This window comes from Carettochelys insculpta, chromosome 1 (genome assembly GCF_033958435.1).
Source record: "Carettochelys insculpta isolate YL-2023 chromosome 1, ASM3395843v1, whole genome shotgun sequence".
Taxonomy (NCBI): domain Eukaryota; kingdom Metazoa; phylum Chordata; order Testudines; family Carettochelyidae; genus Carettochelys; species Carettochelys insculpta.
The window spans coordinates 379,717,011-379,730,894 of record NC_134137.1 but is presented as its reverse complement, the minus strand read 5'-3'; the positions used below and the strand labels follow the sequence as shown (position 1 = coordinate 379,730,894).

The window sequence follows — 13,884 nt, the reverse complement described above, 5'->3', positions numbered from 1 at the left end:
CTCTGGGTTGGGAGAGCAACCTGGTGACTTTTGGAACCTGAACCTGGCCAAGGTAGCGGCACCATCCCTTGTGTGTGTTTTATTCCAGGGATCTCCTGCCGGGGCTGGAGAACTCTGCCATCACCTGGCCTCCCTGGCCATGAGCCTCGATCGCCCTCTCTCCCATGCATGGTGGTAGCAGTTGTTGCAGAAGTGCTCAGAGCTGTAAACCCTTTGCTGCTGCTCCCTGGAGTTCCCAGCCTTGATGTGTGAGATGCGCAACGAGCCACAGGTCTTGGTCCATTGTTAAACACCTGTTTCCTCCCCCGCAGTACCACAGAGACCCCTCGTTCTGATAAGAAGAGACCTCCAGGCTGTCCTCCAGGCACAATTCAGGATCCCACTGAGGCAGCAACAGCAGTGACAGAGCAGGCTGTTGGCAGGCCCTGCAGGAAATGGCAGTGGTTTAGGCTGGTCTTTATCTAGCCCACTGGTTTTCAACCTCTCTTCACGTGTGTACCCTGAGACATTTTGAATGGACACATGGCCCCTTGTGAAATGCTTAGAACTGGGTTGCAAGCCCCGGCAGTCTGCAGGGCAGGTGTTGAAAACCACTGCTGTGGCAGGCTTTAGTTTGTGTGTAGTGGGGGTGAGGGAGGGGGGAATTTATCAAGCTCTCATACAACTTGCCCTTAGCACTCACAGACAGCATGCACCCAGCAGGATTTTTAAAAACAGTTAGAGATTTTGGATAATAGCCAAGCACCTAGTTTTTAACTAATAACCTCTTTGGTTAGTTGTTGGATAAGAAACTTTGCCTAGGAGCAGGTTACACCTCACTCTTCCATGGGCTTGGCCACAGAATGCAACAGACCTGGTACAGCAATGCCTTTGGCTGAAGAGCAGAGTTCTGTGCCTCACCCTGGAATTGGTTAGAAGTCAGGGCTTCTGCATCAGAGTTGATTTACCTGCAATTTTGGCTTCTCTTTGCTGAGGGATGCAGGGAGGGCCAAGCTGTCAGACCAAGCACCAACTTCCCTGGTGGTTTATACTGCTGGGGGGAGGAGGGGCAGCTGTCCATCTTCCCCACAAACTAATGGAGTGTGGCATCATGTCCCTCCTAACATGTACAAAGCTGGCCTGGCCTGTTAGCCATGTATCTGTCCAGTCCCTTGCTGTGCTTTGCCAAGCTGTTGGGTGTGTTAACTGCCTGGGGCATGAGTGACTGGCACAGTGCACTTCAGCACAGTCGAGAAAACGTTGCAAAAGCTGTCTTGACTCCACTAGACTCACTGAACGCTAGCACGTGAAGGGACCTCCTGAGGTCACTGCATCCAGTCCCCTGCCCTCAATGGCAGGACCAAGCATCATCTAGACCAGTGGTGGTTAAGCTGGCGCGCACGCACCTGATGCCCTTTCAAGACCCATGCTGGATATTTTTTTTAAGATGGTGAATCATCAAAAGCACAACTACTTTGTTTCATAACACCTATGTATGAATTCAATTAGCTGCTAACTCTGAGCACATCAGTTACAGTTTACATCCACAGCAAAACTCATCTTGGGGTAGGCCTTGTGCATGTGCTATTATTTGTGCTGAGTAATAGAACTATTTTACATATATTTAATATACACTTGGAGCTAAAAGGGACCTATACACTATTTTTGATAAAGGGGGAAAGAACATATTTTGAGACCCAAAGGGGGGCAGGCTGCAATAAAGGTTAAGAACCACTGGTCTAGCCCATCCCTGACAGGTGTGTGTCTGACCTGCTCTTAAATCGCTCCAGTGATGGCAATTCCCCAACCTCCCCAGGCAATTTATTCCAGTGTTTGACCACCCTGACAGGAAGTTTTGCCTAATGTTCAGCCTAAACCTCCCTTGCTGCAGCTTAAGCCCATTGCCTCTTGTTCTATCCTCAGAGGCCAAGAACAACAATTTTTCTCCCTCCTTGTAACCCTCTTTGAGGTACTTAAACTATCATGTCCTCATTGTCTTCTCTTTACTAAACAAGACCAGTTCTTTCAGTCTTCCCTCATAGCTCCTGTAGTTTAGACCTTTAACCATTCTTGTTGCTCTTCTCTGGACCTTCTCCAGTTTCTCCACATCTTTCCTGAAATATGGTGCCTAGAACTGGACACAATACTCCCACTGAGGCCTAATCAATGCAGAGTAGAGTGGAAGAATAACCTCTCATGTCTTGCTCACAATACTCTTGTTAATGCAGCCCAGAATCTTTTTTTTGCAACACCATCACACTGTTAACTCTCATTTAGCTTGTGATCCACTACAACCCCTAAGTCCCTTTCCATAGTACTTCCTGGACAGTTGCTTCCCATTCTATAGGTATGAAGCTGATTGTTTCTTCCTATGTGGAGTACTTTGCATTTGTCCTTATTAAACTTCATCCTGTTACCTCAGACCATTTCTCCAGATCATTCTGAATTATGAGCCTATCCTCCAAAGCAGGTGCAACCACCACCCCCAGCTTGCTATCATCTGCAAAAACAAGTGTACTCTCCATGCCAGTACCTAAATGGGTGATGAAGATATTGAATAGAACTGCCCCCAAAACAGATCCCTGCAGAACCCCACTTGTGATGCCCTTTCAGTGTGACTGCAAATCATTAGTAATGGGTCTAGACCATCCCTGGTAGACATCTATGTAACCTGTTCTTACATACCTCCCATGATGGAGATTCTACAACCACCCTAGCAATTTATTCCAGTGTTTGACAGTTAGGAATTTTTTTCCTCCTGTCCTCTGTAAATCTCCCTTGCTGCAATTTAAGCCTATTGCTTCTTGGTTTCATCATCAGAGGCCAAGGAGAATATTTTTAAGCCCTCCTCACAACACCCTTTTAGGTACCAGAATGCTACCATCATGTTCCCCCTCATCCTTCTGTTTTCCAAACTAAAACCCAATTTTTTAATCTTTGCTCATAGGTCATATTTCTAGACCTTTAATCATTTTAGTTGCTCTGCTGTGGGCCCTTCACAATTTCTCCACTTCTTGCTTGAAATGTGGGGCCCAGAACAGGACACTGTACTGCAGGGGAGGTCTGGGGGGAATTATGGGACACAGCGTTGGAGCCTGCCCAGTTACTTTCCGCCCTTCAGGTGTAGTGCAAGTTTTTGATTCGACTATGTGCATATGTAAACAGGAGCCCTGAAAGTTCCTGTACTGAAGTCCAACTCCCTTTTTTGGTCCTCTCACTAACCCAGCCCCCTTCCTCCATGCTTGCTTAAAGATGATTGACAGTGAGAGAGCCTTTGCCTACTTGCTCATGTTGAGGCCAAGCAGGTATGTACCGCTGCTGGGGGTACCCCTTCAGTCAGGGCACCTCCTGCACTCACACCTCCATGGTGCCACTTCAGTTCCTCCTTAGGACCTGCCACGGTTAGCCAGAACACTTGGCAGTTCAAAGCCAATGTTGTGTTTGGGCAACTTCTTCAGCAGGAGAGAGCACCAGGAGGCCAATCAGCAACATGCACACGAATCCCAACCCACACTGAGCAGTCTCCCAGGGAAGCTTATGCAGCAGACCCTGGAAACACGACCCTGTTGGGATGGGCGCAGACCAGAACAGTAGTGTGGCTGCGGCTTGGGCATGCAGTGCTGGGCACTTATGTTCACTTGCTTTGTTTCTGGGGTGGGAGTGGCTGGGAGGGTGACCTCTGCTGGCAGCTGAGACAGAATGAGGAATTTAGGGTGATACTGAGGTGCAATATTTTACACCCACTGTTCTATACTGTATTGGAGGGGTGGCCGTGTTAGTCTGGATCTGTAACAGCAACGAAAGGTCCTGGGGCACCTTATAGACTAACAGAAAAGTTTTGAGCATGAGCTTTCGTGAGCACAGACTCACTTCATCAGATGCTGGTCTTGGAAATCTGATGAAGTGAGTCTGTGCTCACGAAAGCTCATGCTCAAAACTTTTCTGTTAGTCTGTAAGGTGCCCCAGGACCCTCTGTTGCTGTTCTGTACTGGACTCTGGATGGGGGCAGGAAGACTGAGAACAGGCCTGCTCCCCTGGCTTCTGGCCCCCGCATGCCCAGGAGAGAGACGGGGGGACTGTTACTTAGTGAAAGTAAATCCGAGCAGCGAATGCTCTGCAGACGCACCTCCTCCGTACTACTGCTGCCCAAGGCACAGAGATGGGGCGGGGGGGAGCAATTCTGCTGGAACAGCAGGGGTGCCACGCAGCCCCGAGAAGATGCATCATATTAATTTTTTATTAAATTCAGTTAGTTTTCTCTTTATATAACAACATTTTCCTCTAGGCACAATACAATACAAGGACTCTGTATGTTTGACACAATGTACAGAAACTTCAATAATCTACAACCGTGCCAGGAAGTTGCCCAACCCTCCCTGTTGCACCAGCCACCTGCCACCGCCGTTATCATCCAGTACAATAACGAGGGGACTCCGGGGTTAAGACTGTACAAAGAGCTCTGCACAGAAATAAAACATTGTACTCTTAAAAACAAACCAGGTCGAAGGGTCGGCCAGCTGGCTCTGAGCAGTGGGGCGGGCAGGTCCCAGGCCAGGCGCATTCTTAAGTGAACAGACCCACCTGCTGGGTGTCTTGGGACAAGCGCACGGCTCTAGCTGGGGAGTCACTAAAGGCCAAGGGGGAGATAAAGGGGCTGTTTCGGTACCAGAGATGCCATCACCCAGTCTCATGATTCCACCTGTGCACTGACAATAAGTTACAGCAGTAAGCGGGGGAGGGCAGCAGGTCTGGGCGCAGCAGAGGGGCTAGAGTACAAGCTGTCCCTGGGATGCAAGTCGGGGGCTGGGGGGGCAAGAGCTGAGCTCCCCCCCAGCGGCTGCGGGGAAACCTGTCCTTGGGAGCCCTCGAAGGCGAGGCCGCAGCTCTGTGCTGTGCTCTCCCAGCTGCAGGCTGGGGCTGGCTGGCTGGCAAGGCCGGTAGGGGAGGGGCCATGCTGTGCTGTTCCCATACACGGGATCTGGCCTGCAGCCCCCCGCACAGTCCCTGCTACAGCTCTGCCCAGGGAAGCGCTCAGGGGCCTTTCCCCCGGACCCTGCAGGGAGACGGCTGGGGCTCCAGCCCAGAGCCACGTCCCACGACAGCAGGCCCTCCCGCACCAGAGCCGTGCAGCCGAATGCCCTGGGCCCACGCCGGAGGGACCTGCTCCCCTTAGCCCGGGGGCAAAGGTTTCACCGCGGTGGAGAGTGGGATCGAGCTCTCGGTCTCCCCGCCCCACACAGGGGCCGACTGCAGAGCTACAATACTGCTGAGACCCTCCCCCACGTGGTCATGGGGGCGATACCCCTGTGCCAGCAGAGCTCTCTGTGCCCATGGGGGGAGGGGGTGGACCTGGCTCAGCTCCTGGACAGGGTGGGCAGGATGGTCCCAGTGCTTTCAGCCTACAGTCCCTGGAGCTCTCTTCCGGCCTGGCTGGGCAGGCGAACCCAGTGGCCAGGACCCCCACAGAACGGCTGGGCCAGCACCCCACGCGTGAGCAGAGCGCCAGGTCAGCAGAGCGCCAGCTGGATAGGCAAGGCCACCGCGAAGTGCAGGCGGTGACCCAGGCAGGCTGCACAGGGTGGGGGTTCCGTGCGTAGCGCCTCCAGGAGCTACCCCCCGCGAAGGGCCAACAGAGCCCCAGAGCAGCTCACAAGAGAACCATGCCCAGCCAGGGACCCCAGGCCTGGCCCGTCCTGCCTCGGGTGGGACTCCCATGGCTCAGACAGGCTCAGTGGGGGCTGTAAGAACAGACCCCACTGCCCCTCGCCTGTTTCAATGCAATTAGTTCCTTCACTAAACAGTTCCCACCATAGTGTAACAGCCTCATCCCACCTGACCCCCATGGCTGTCCAGGAGCGTGCAGGGGGCCAGGTCTTTTTCAGTACGATGGGCCCCAGCAGTGCAGGGGAGGCCTCCAGCCGCCGCCTCCTCCGTCAGACTGGCCCCAGCTCGGGTGCCAAAGCTTGGTACTGCCTCTGCTTCCTGCACCAGGGCCCGGTGACTCCTGCCTGGAACGGGGCCACTGCCCAGCCAGCCTCACGCGTCCAACAAGCAGCTCTGGATGCGGTCGATCCACTGCTGGGCCAGATGCACGTCCTGGGCACAGAAATTGTAAACTCGTTTCGTTGTCTTCAGCTGCAGGGAGAAAAGACAAGAGCTGTGGCATGGCAGACAGGGGGTGCAGCCCAGGCTGCTGCCCAGGGAGTAGATGGCCCCCACTGTGGGGACAGGGGGGCAGCACCTTCCTGGAGACACAATCTGGCTGCAGCTGGAGCTGGTGAGCGCCTGGGGCAGCCTGTCCCACAGCGAAACTCGGGCAACCCAGGCAGCACCTCTGCCCCTCCCGCCACCCGGTTTCTCTGGGGCAGACACTCACATCGAAGAAGGCCTTCTCCTCCACCGTCTTCGGGGCACCCATGGTGGGGGTGCCAGGGGTGATGGACTCCACCTCCACCAGGTCTATGACCCCTTTGCACTCCGTGTCCGTCCGGTTGTCGTAGTACCGCAGCTGCAAGGAATGGGACCATGCGTCAGCCCTGGCCAAGCCCAGGGCAGCGGAACCCCTCCCCGCCCCGCCCCATCCCACCCGCAGTACCTGATGTTTCGTTTTGTCCAGCACAAACCAGCGGGGCTTCCAGGGCTTCATGAAGGCTCCCTTCTTGTAGAGCGACCCCTCGTAGGACCTGCGGGCGGCCAGAGAGCCGTTAGCGCGGACCGACGGGCCCCCTCCCGGCAGCCAGAGAGCCCCGCCCATGGGACCTTCGCTCCACCCCAAGGCCTGGCGGTCACGCTGGCCACAGGCCCAGCTCCCTCATGCAGCCCTCACCTGTTCTCGCTCTCCGACATCTGGAACTGGCTGTAGAGATTGCCGGTGCTCTTGCGCACCCCCTGCTTCCCGCTGGACGGGGTGGAGGTGCTGCTGGTGTCGCTGTCCAGGCTGAGGTTGAGGGTGGAGCCCACGCCGCTCTCCTGCAGGTAGACCCCCAGCGAGCGCCGGTGGGGCGCCAGGCTGGACGCCATCAACAGGCAACTGGACCCCATCTGCAGAACACAGGGCAGGGACGTGAGGGCCCCACCCTCGCTGCTTCCTGGCTGCCGGCCGCTCCCACTGGTGCTGGCTCACCCTCACGGGCACAACACAGCCTGGGCTCGGGGAGCTGGCAACCCCTCCATAGCCACACAGGCCGAGGGAGAGCACCCTGGCTCCTTCCCGGGGCAGCTGAGGCACAGGGCTCCCTGCACACCGCTCCTCTCAGCCACAGACCCTGCGAACAGATGGCCCAGAGACCTACCCGGCTGGCCTCTTGCCGGGTGTCTGTGCGCTGGGAGGCTTTGACCTTGTCCCACATGTCCTTCCAGCGCTCTGGTGCCTGGCCCAGCTCCACCTCCAGGTTGTGCAGCTCCTGAGGGAGGAGGGAGAGGTCATTCGGGAGCCCGGGAAAGGTGTGTCCACTAGGCAGGGGCCAAGCCCCAGGGAATCCAGAGCAGCGCACGGCCATCCCTGCCAGGGGAGATCAGAGCCCAGGGCCGGGAGGAGGCAGGGGCAGCGGTGCAGACGGGCGGGCCAGGGCCTGGCTGGGGGAACAGCGGCTGCACCAGGCCAGTGATGCCGCCCACACGGTGCGCACTGCCTGCCGTTCTGGTGGCCCCAGGTCAGAGGGGTCACAACTGGAAGAGGCGCAGAGACGGGCGCCAGAACCGACCAGGAGCTCGGGCCGGCTGCCCTCTGAGTGGAGGTTAGTAAGACGGACTTCGCAGCTGGGCTGAGACACAACTGGGCGGGGGAGGAGGGTGACAGCAGGTCTATAAAGCCATGGCTGGTGTGCAGCAAGTTGTAACAGGGCTCGGGGGCCCCAGCACCACACCCCATACCCAGCCAGAGGCGACCCTCGCTCAGCAAGTCGACCAGAAGGTTTATTAGGCAGCAGCAATGCAGCAAGGTAGAGAAGTGTCAGGACAGCAACCAGAAGCCGTCAGTCCAATCCATTTTGGGAGAGAGGAGTCTCCCCCAAGCTAGGGCCTGGCCCCCACTTTGTCCCTCCCCCCCAGCCCAGGTGAACTGCCTTCCAGCTCCCATTCCCATTCAAAAGATGCCAAATTCCACCCACCCCTTCTCCGGTATTCCAGGGAACAAAGGTGCCACCTATGAGCTCATTCACTGCTCTGTACTGATGCTGCCTGGTGAAACTAGGGGAAACTGCAGAAAAGTGCAGGGCAGCAGGAAACGCTGCCAGCTCCCCGGGGGTAAAATCCCCACCCCCCACTTCGGCTCACAAGCGAACAGAGGAAGGCTACTTATCCCTCCACACAAGCCCGGGCCCCCAGTGACGTTGATGGGCGGCTGGTTTCAGACACACACAAGGAAGCATCTTCCCTTCACCCAACACACGGCGGCCCCCCTGTGGCACTCCTGGCTGTGGGGAAGTACAACAGGGTTCCAAAAGGCTTAGATCAGTCCCTTGAGGACAGGTCCGTCAGTGACTATCAGCCAGGGACACCATCCCAAGCGCCAGGTGTCCTGCGCCTCTGGCCACCAGAAGCCAGGCCTGGGCCACGGGCTGGACCACCCGAGAACTGCCCTGCTCTGCTCACTACTCTCTGAAGGAGCAGCCGCGGCCAGAAGATGGGACACTGGGCTCTTGGCCTGACCCAGGGGCCAGGCACCTGCGGAGCCCTGTCCCCGCCCTCACCTCCAGCAGCTTGGAGATGGCATCGGGCTCCACACGGCTGCGGTTGTCGTAGCACGGCCAGATGATTTTGCGCTTTGTCTGCGGGGCGCTGGAGTCCTGTCGCTCTGCCTCTTCCACCTGCTCCGGCTGCTCCTGCACCAGCTCCCAGTCGTAGGAGGGGCCCTCGGACAGGGTCTCCTGGGTGTAGTAGTCCCACACCTTCAGGTTGGAGATGTTACTGTACGGCCTCAGCACCTAGGAGACAGGCCGGAAATACTCACGTGGGGCCCTGGACCCCCATGCTGCAGGACACAGCCCCCAAGCGGCACTGCCCAGAAGGGCTGTTAGCAGTCGCCCACCCCAGGGACCAGCAGCAGGGCAAAGATCATCATCAGGTCCCAATCCACACCCGAGAGATCTGGCTGTAACATGTAACCCAGAGGGACGACGGCTAATGGCCTATAAAGGACACGGAGAGGCGACCTGCGCCTGGGACAGGCTCATCTCAGACGCGTGGCACAGGGAGAACAAACGAATTCCCTCCACGCGGGCCAGGGCGTAAGAGCGCCCTGAGAGTTCCTCCATCGTTTTCTTCGGACCAGCTCACCCCATCAGCAGCATCTCTGCTAGGAACGAGGCCCAGAAGGATCACGGACACGCAAGAGAAGCTGGAGTGTTTTAGGGAATTGCTGGTGAGCCTTCTCGCTGGCCAGTGTGGTGACAGCCATGCTCTGAGACGGGTTTGGTGCCTTAGAGTTGAGGACACCCAGTCCTGGGCTGCCAGGAGCCCCGTTAAAAGTATTCACATCCTGACTGACCCTATCAGCAGTGCCCAGAGAAAAGCCCCATATTACAGAGGCAGGGGTTATGTCTGGCGCTGTACCAGGCTAACCAGTATGGGCTCTCCAGCCATACTGAGAGGCCCAGAGCTTGTCTGCAGCCAGAGTAAAGCGCAGCAGCCGGGAACTGTGAAGCGACAAGTCACAAACACACATCCCATCAACAGTCCAGTGCAAGAGAGTGTCACACCAGGCTGGTACGCAGCCGACCACCCCCTGGGGCCACCCACTGTTACACAGATCTCAAGATGGGTAAAGAAAACTGAGCTAACAGCATTTCGCCTGGTGGGCAACGACCGATCAATGGCTGAGGTTGTGCAATCACCATTCTACGTCTGTCTTCACTTTTCTACGGTCTGGTTTGTAATTGCTCCTGTCTGCTGGATAATTAATTCTGTTAAGTGTAAATCAGTGAAAGTGGTGGGTTGTGCTGGTTAGGCGATTCTGTTACTGTAGGTTATGGATGGTTATAATTGGTCAGGGTGTAGCTAAGTAGGACTCAAGTTTCACTACTTCAACTGGGGTCCAAGAAAGAAAGAGGAGGGAGAAAGAACAAACCATCAAGCAGGAGGGAAGAAGGACCACCTTAAGGAGGACTCACCCCCTAAAACCCTGAGGTGCAGCAACCAGCATCCAGAGAGCGACTTTGTCTGTCCCAACAGCAGCAGTCGGCCTGCCTGCCTTGTTAAGATTGGTGAGCATGATACTGGTGCTTAGCAGCTATTCTGCTTTCTTGGCAATTGTAAATCAACAGAGAATAAGAATATTCCTGTGTGAGGCTCTTTCAGTGGCACAGACCCTGCACACCGCAGGGAATTACGCCCTGAGCCCTAGGAACTGGGGAGAGGTGGGAGTTGAAATGAACAGGGTCACGCCTGGTGCCCTGCGGATTGGGTAAAGGTGTGTGTGTCCCTGAGTGTGGGAGGGATGAGAAATCTGTGCGGGTAACAGCGCCTCAGGCTGGCCATGGAGCTGGGCCGGCTCACCTCTCCATCCTCAGGGGCGTACATGTAATTGAAGAAGATGGGGGTTTTCTTGTTCAGCCGCTCGATGTAATCCCAGATGGACTTGTAGACCTGCTGGCTCTTCCGCTCGCCCTTCTCCTCGTACAGGACACCTGCGGGGAGAGAGGAGCAGAGGCCGCTCAGCTAACAGCGCTGCCCATTGGCAACAGGGGCCCAGGCCTGGGGCCCTTACCCAGCTCAATCCGCTCGTAGTCCGAGTCCAGCAGGAAGGTGCGGAAGCGGTTGGAGACATAGTGGTAGCTGAGGAACTTCAGGTAGTACTGGGTGAACTCAAACTCCATGGGGAACTGGAGGTGGATCTGAAGGGAGGAGCACACAGCTGAAAGGACAGCAGCCTCCATCTTGCAGCCCAGGTCTGCAGCGCCTTGGAGTGCTGGGCTGGCTCTGGTCATCAATTCCACCACCCGCAAGCTGAGCCCACCGGCCAGAGACGAGGCCCAGGCCCCCGCCGAGCCCCAGCAGCTGCGAGCTCACCTGATGGACGCAGTCCAGGAACTGCAGGAAGATAGGAGCGAAGCCGCTGCTCTGGCCGGCGAGAGTCTGGGCTCCGCGCTGGCTGAAGCGGTGTCCAAAGGACAGCCACTCCTTCTCGACGAGCAGCCGGAAGCCCTCCATCGTGCGGTAGTAGGGGTCCGACAGCAGCTGCACCAGCGACACCACCTGTGGCAGGAGCAGGCCAGCGTCAGGCCGCGGGCTCACGCCAGGAGCTGGGGGAGAGGCCAGCTCCCAGCAGCCGGTTGCTGTGGGGCTCCGACTCCTACCTGCGTGGTGATATCCCAGCCATCCTCCAAACTGACCAGTACGGAGGAGCCCGTGTCCAGCAGCTCCACCATCAGCACCGAGATCTGCAGGATCTTGTGGATCTGCGCGCACAGCACATGGGGTCACCAGGGCGCTGGGCTGCCCCCCGAGCAGGCAGCTACCGAGCTTGGCCCCCAGCTGGCTGGCAGGCACTTGGCTGCTCGGCATCCCCTGATCTCCGGCCAGGGGGCTGGGAAGGAACATTCCCCTTGGTCGCCTTGGCGGCAAGTGTGGGCGGTGCCTCCTTCCCCTGCTGCATGGGGTGCAGCTGACGGCCAGGCTCTTGGCACTGGGGGGCTTTGGGCAATGGTGGGTCTCTCGCACACCCCGGGCTAGTTCCCTGGGCTCCCTCTAGCCGCAGCAGGGAGGTTTGCTGGGCGGGTGCCAGAGGCCAGGAGACACGGGTGGCCAGACGAGACAGCTCGGTCTCCATCAGCCCTGACCGCTGCAGCTTGAGGCTGGTATGATGCAAGCCCTGTCCCAATGCCCCTGCCAGGACTCCCCACCTTGGGGCTCCTGTGACATACCAGCCAAGTCCCTCCAGCCCCAGCTGCCAACCCACGGACAGAGCCCCAGAGAGGGGGTAGATCCAGCCCCAGGGCAGCCCCTGCCCAGCCCAAGACTCAGCGCGCTGACCTGGGACAGCCACTCCGACTCCTCCAGGGCGCGCAGGTAGCGGAGGCTGGGGTCCGCGCTGGGGTGGCCGGGCACACAGGCCTTCATCAGCTTCTTGAAGCTGGCCTTGACCTGCCGCACGTCGAACACCTCGATGGGCACCACCTCCCAGTGCTGCAGCGGGTCTGGCTTCACGCCCTGGGCAGAGGGTCAGCGCATCAGCACAGGCCCAGGCCTGGCTCTCCTGCTAGGGCTGGGAGCCCCGCTGACAGCTGCAGGGGTTGCATGCTGGGAGCCTTTCCTCCGACCAGCCCTGGCTGCAGCGGGGACCACTCCCATGAAGCACCTGGCCTGGAACTCCCTGGCCTGCCCCTCACCTTCAGCTGCGACTTGTCCCCGATGATGTAGAGGGAGGCACGGTGCTGGCGAAGGAAGGAAGCCTCTGAGGGAGCCCCGTTGTGCTGGGCGCTCAGCGGGTCCTTCCCAGCCAGCCTGGACCCGATCTCCATGTTCAGGACATAGTTGCTCATGCGCCCGCTGGCCCGGATGCTGCCCCACTTGCCTGCAAGGGATGCAGGGTGACTGCCTGGCCTGGAGCTGGCACCCAGGGCCCGCAGCCTTGGTCTGGCTGAGCTGCTCCAGCCCTGGCCCTGGCCCAGAGCCTGGGCGTGCTCCACAGATCAGGCCCACATCTTGCTCGCTCGCTCGCCAGCAGGGGCCGGCAGGAGTCGTGGGCGCTGGAGCAGCTCTCTTCCCCACAAGCATGGCTGCACCTGCCTTGCTCCCTCTTGCTCCGCAGGCAGCAGCCGCCTTCCCTTGGCACACTGGGGCCTGCTCCCCGTGGCCCCGCCCGGTAGCCAGGCACCGGCGGACGTGAGGAGCTGGGGCTGCACTTACCTGTGGGGCGGGGGCCAGCAAGCCATGCCGGGAGGGGGCCAGGCGGCAGGGCAGTTAGCGCAGCCACGCGCCGGGGGAGGCGTTTGGGGCGTGGGGTTAGTCGTGTGACGGGGCGTGGGCAGGGGGGCAGACAGTCACGTGACCAGGTTAGCGCCCGGCAGGTTAGGCAACGGCGGTACAGTACCTCGGGGACTGTCGCGGCCCTTCGCCGAGGCGCCCTTGGGGGTGGACAGAGAGATGACCCTAGCTCGGGGACCTAGTGCTGAGAGAGCACAGGACGGAGGCGGCTCAGCCGGACAGCAGGCAGCTGCATGTCAGGGTGAGATGGAGCGAGTGACGGAATGGTAGGTACAAATGAGGTGGCTGCGGCCCGCTGTGCTCCCAGGCGACCCGAGTGCCGGGCCCGGGGCTCCCCCCAACGAGGACAGGCCCCACGCACTCTGCCAGCCCTAGGGACCCCAAGGTGAAGCCACTACTCGCCCGCGGCTGCCAGGCCTGGCCTGGCCTGGCCGCCTCCGGGAGGCTCTGGGGGGTGGGGAGCTGGGCCCAGCGTTCCTCACCTCCTCGGCTAAGAGTGCCTGGCCCATCGTCCTTCCCTCCCATCACCTGCTTCATGAGCGATCCCAGCTTGGGCTGCCTCTTGTCAGAAGAATCTGTAGCACCAACAAAACACTGGCTTTTGGCCTTGCTGCTTGTCTGCCTAGCGTCCCCCTGCCCCCCACGGTGCCCGGGGAGGGGTGGGGGTGAGCAGAGCATGGGCGGGGGCTGAACCCCAGACCCCGGGGGGCCCAGGTGGCGAGGCAGCTCTGGCAGGCTCTGACTGCCTGCTGCCAGACCTGCCCTTGCCCGAGGCCGGCTCCGCCGCAGGCACAGGCGCCGCCACGCGCTGCTCTGCCCAATCCCCTCCCCCAGCTCCTCCCAGGGTGCAACCAGGCTGGCAGCCGCCTCTCAGTGCAAGGCGGCCCTGGAGCAGCCTGGCCAACAGCCCCCGGGTCCCCTGCTCTAGCACAACAGGCCGCGCTGGTGTGGGGTGGAGCAGACAGACAATGAATGGGGATG

At 58.8% G+C, this 13,884-nt stretch overlaps 1 protein-coding gene across 7 annotated transcripts in view; it reads right to left on the bottom strand.

Annotated features, from left to right (window-relative positions):
* Nucleotides 1–4,202: 4,202 nt before the first annotated feature.
* SBF1 (SET binding factor 1) overlaps nucleotides 4,203–13,884 on the bottom strand; it is a 123,044-nt gene continuing 113,362 nt past the window's right edge. For 2 of the 7 annotated variants that reach the window (XM_074976432.1, XM_074976450.1), the window contains 14 exons: nucleotides 13,386–13,478; nucleotides 13,010–13,132; nucleotides 12,306–12,490; nucleotides 11,950–12,126; nucleotides 11,274–11,375; nucleotides 10,987–11,172; nucleotides 10,685–10,811; nucleotides 10,474–10,604; nucleotides 8,670–8,903; nucleotides 7,272–7,382; nucleotides 6,806–7,020; nucleotides 6,575–6,662; nucleotides 6,356–6,487; nucleotides 4,203–6,114 (listed from right to left, as the gene is read on the bottom strand). In XM_074976432.1, coding sequence (XP_074832533.1) covers nucleotides 6,016–6,114; nucleotides 6,356–6,487; nucleotides 6,575–6,662; nucleotides 6,806–7,020; nucleotides 7,272–7,382; nucleotides 8,670–8,903; nucleotides 10,474–10,604; nucleotides 10,685–10,811; nucleotides 10,987–11,172; nucleotides 11,274–11,375; nucleotides 11,950–12,126; nucleotides 12,306–12,490; nucleotides 13,010–13,132; nucleotides 13,386–13,478 — 2,003 coding nt within the window. In that variant the 3' untranslated portion in view covers nucleotides 4,203–6,015. The remainder of the gene's footprint in view (nucleotides 6,115–6,355; nucleotides 6,488–6,574; nucleotides 6,663–6,805; nucleotides 7,021–7,271; nucleotides 7,383–8,669; nucleotides 8,904–10,473; nucleotides 10,605–10,684; nucleotides 10,812–10,986; nucleotides 11,173–11,273; nucleotides 11,376–11,949; nucleotides 12,127–12,305; nucleotides 12,491–13,009; nucleotides 13,133–13,385; nucleotides 13,479–13,884) is intronic. The other 5 variants (XM_074976461.1, XM_074976486.1, XM_074976469.1 and 2 more) reach the window with 3 other exon arrangements.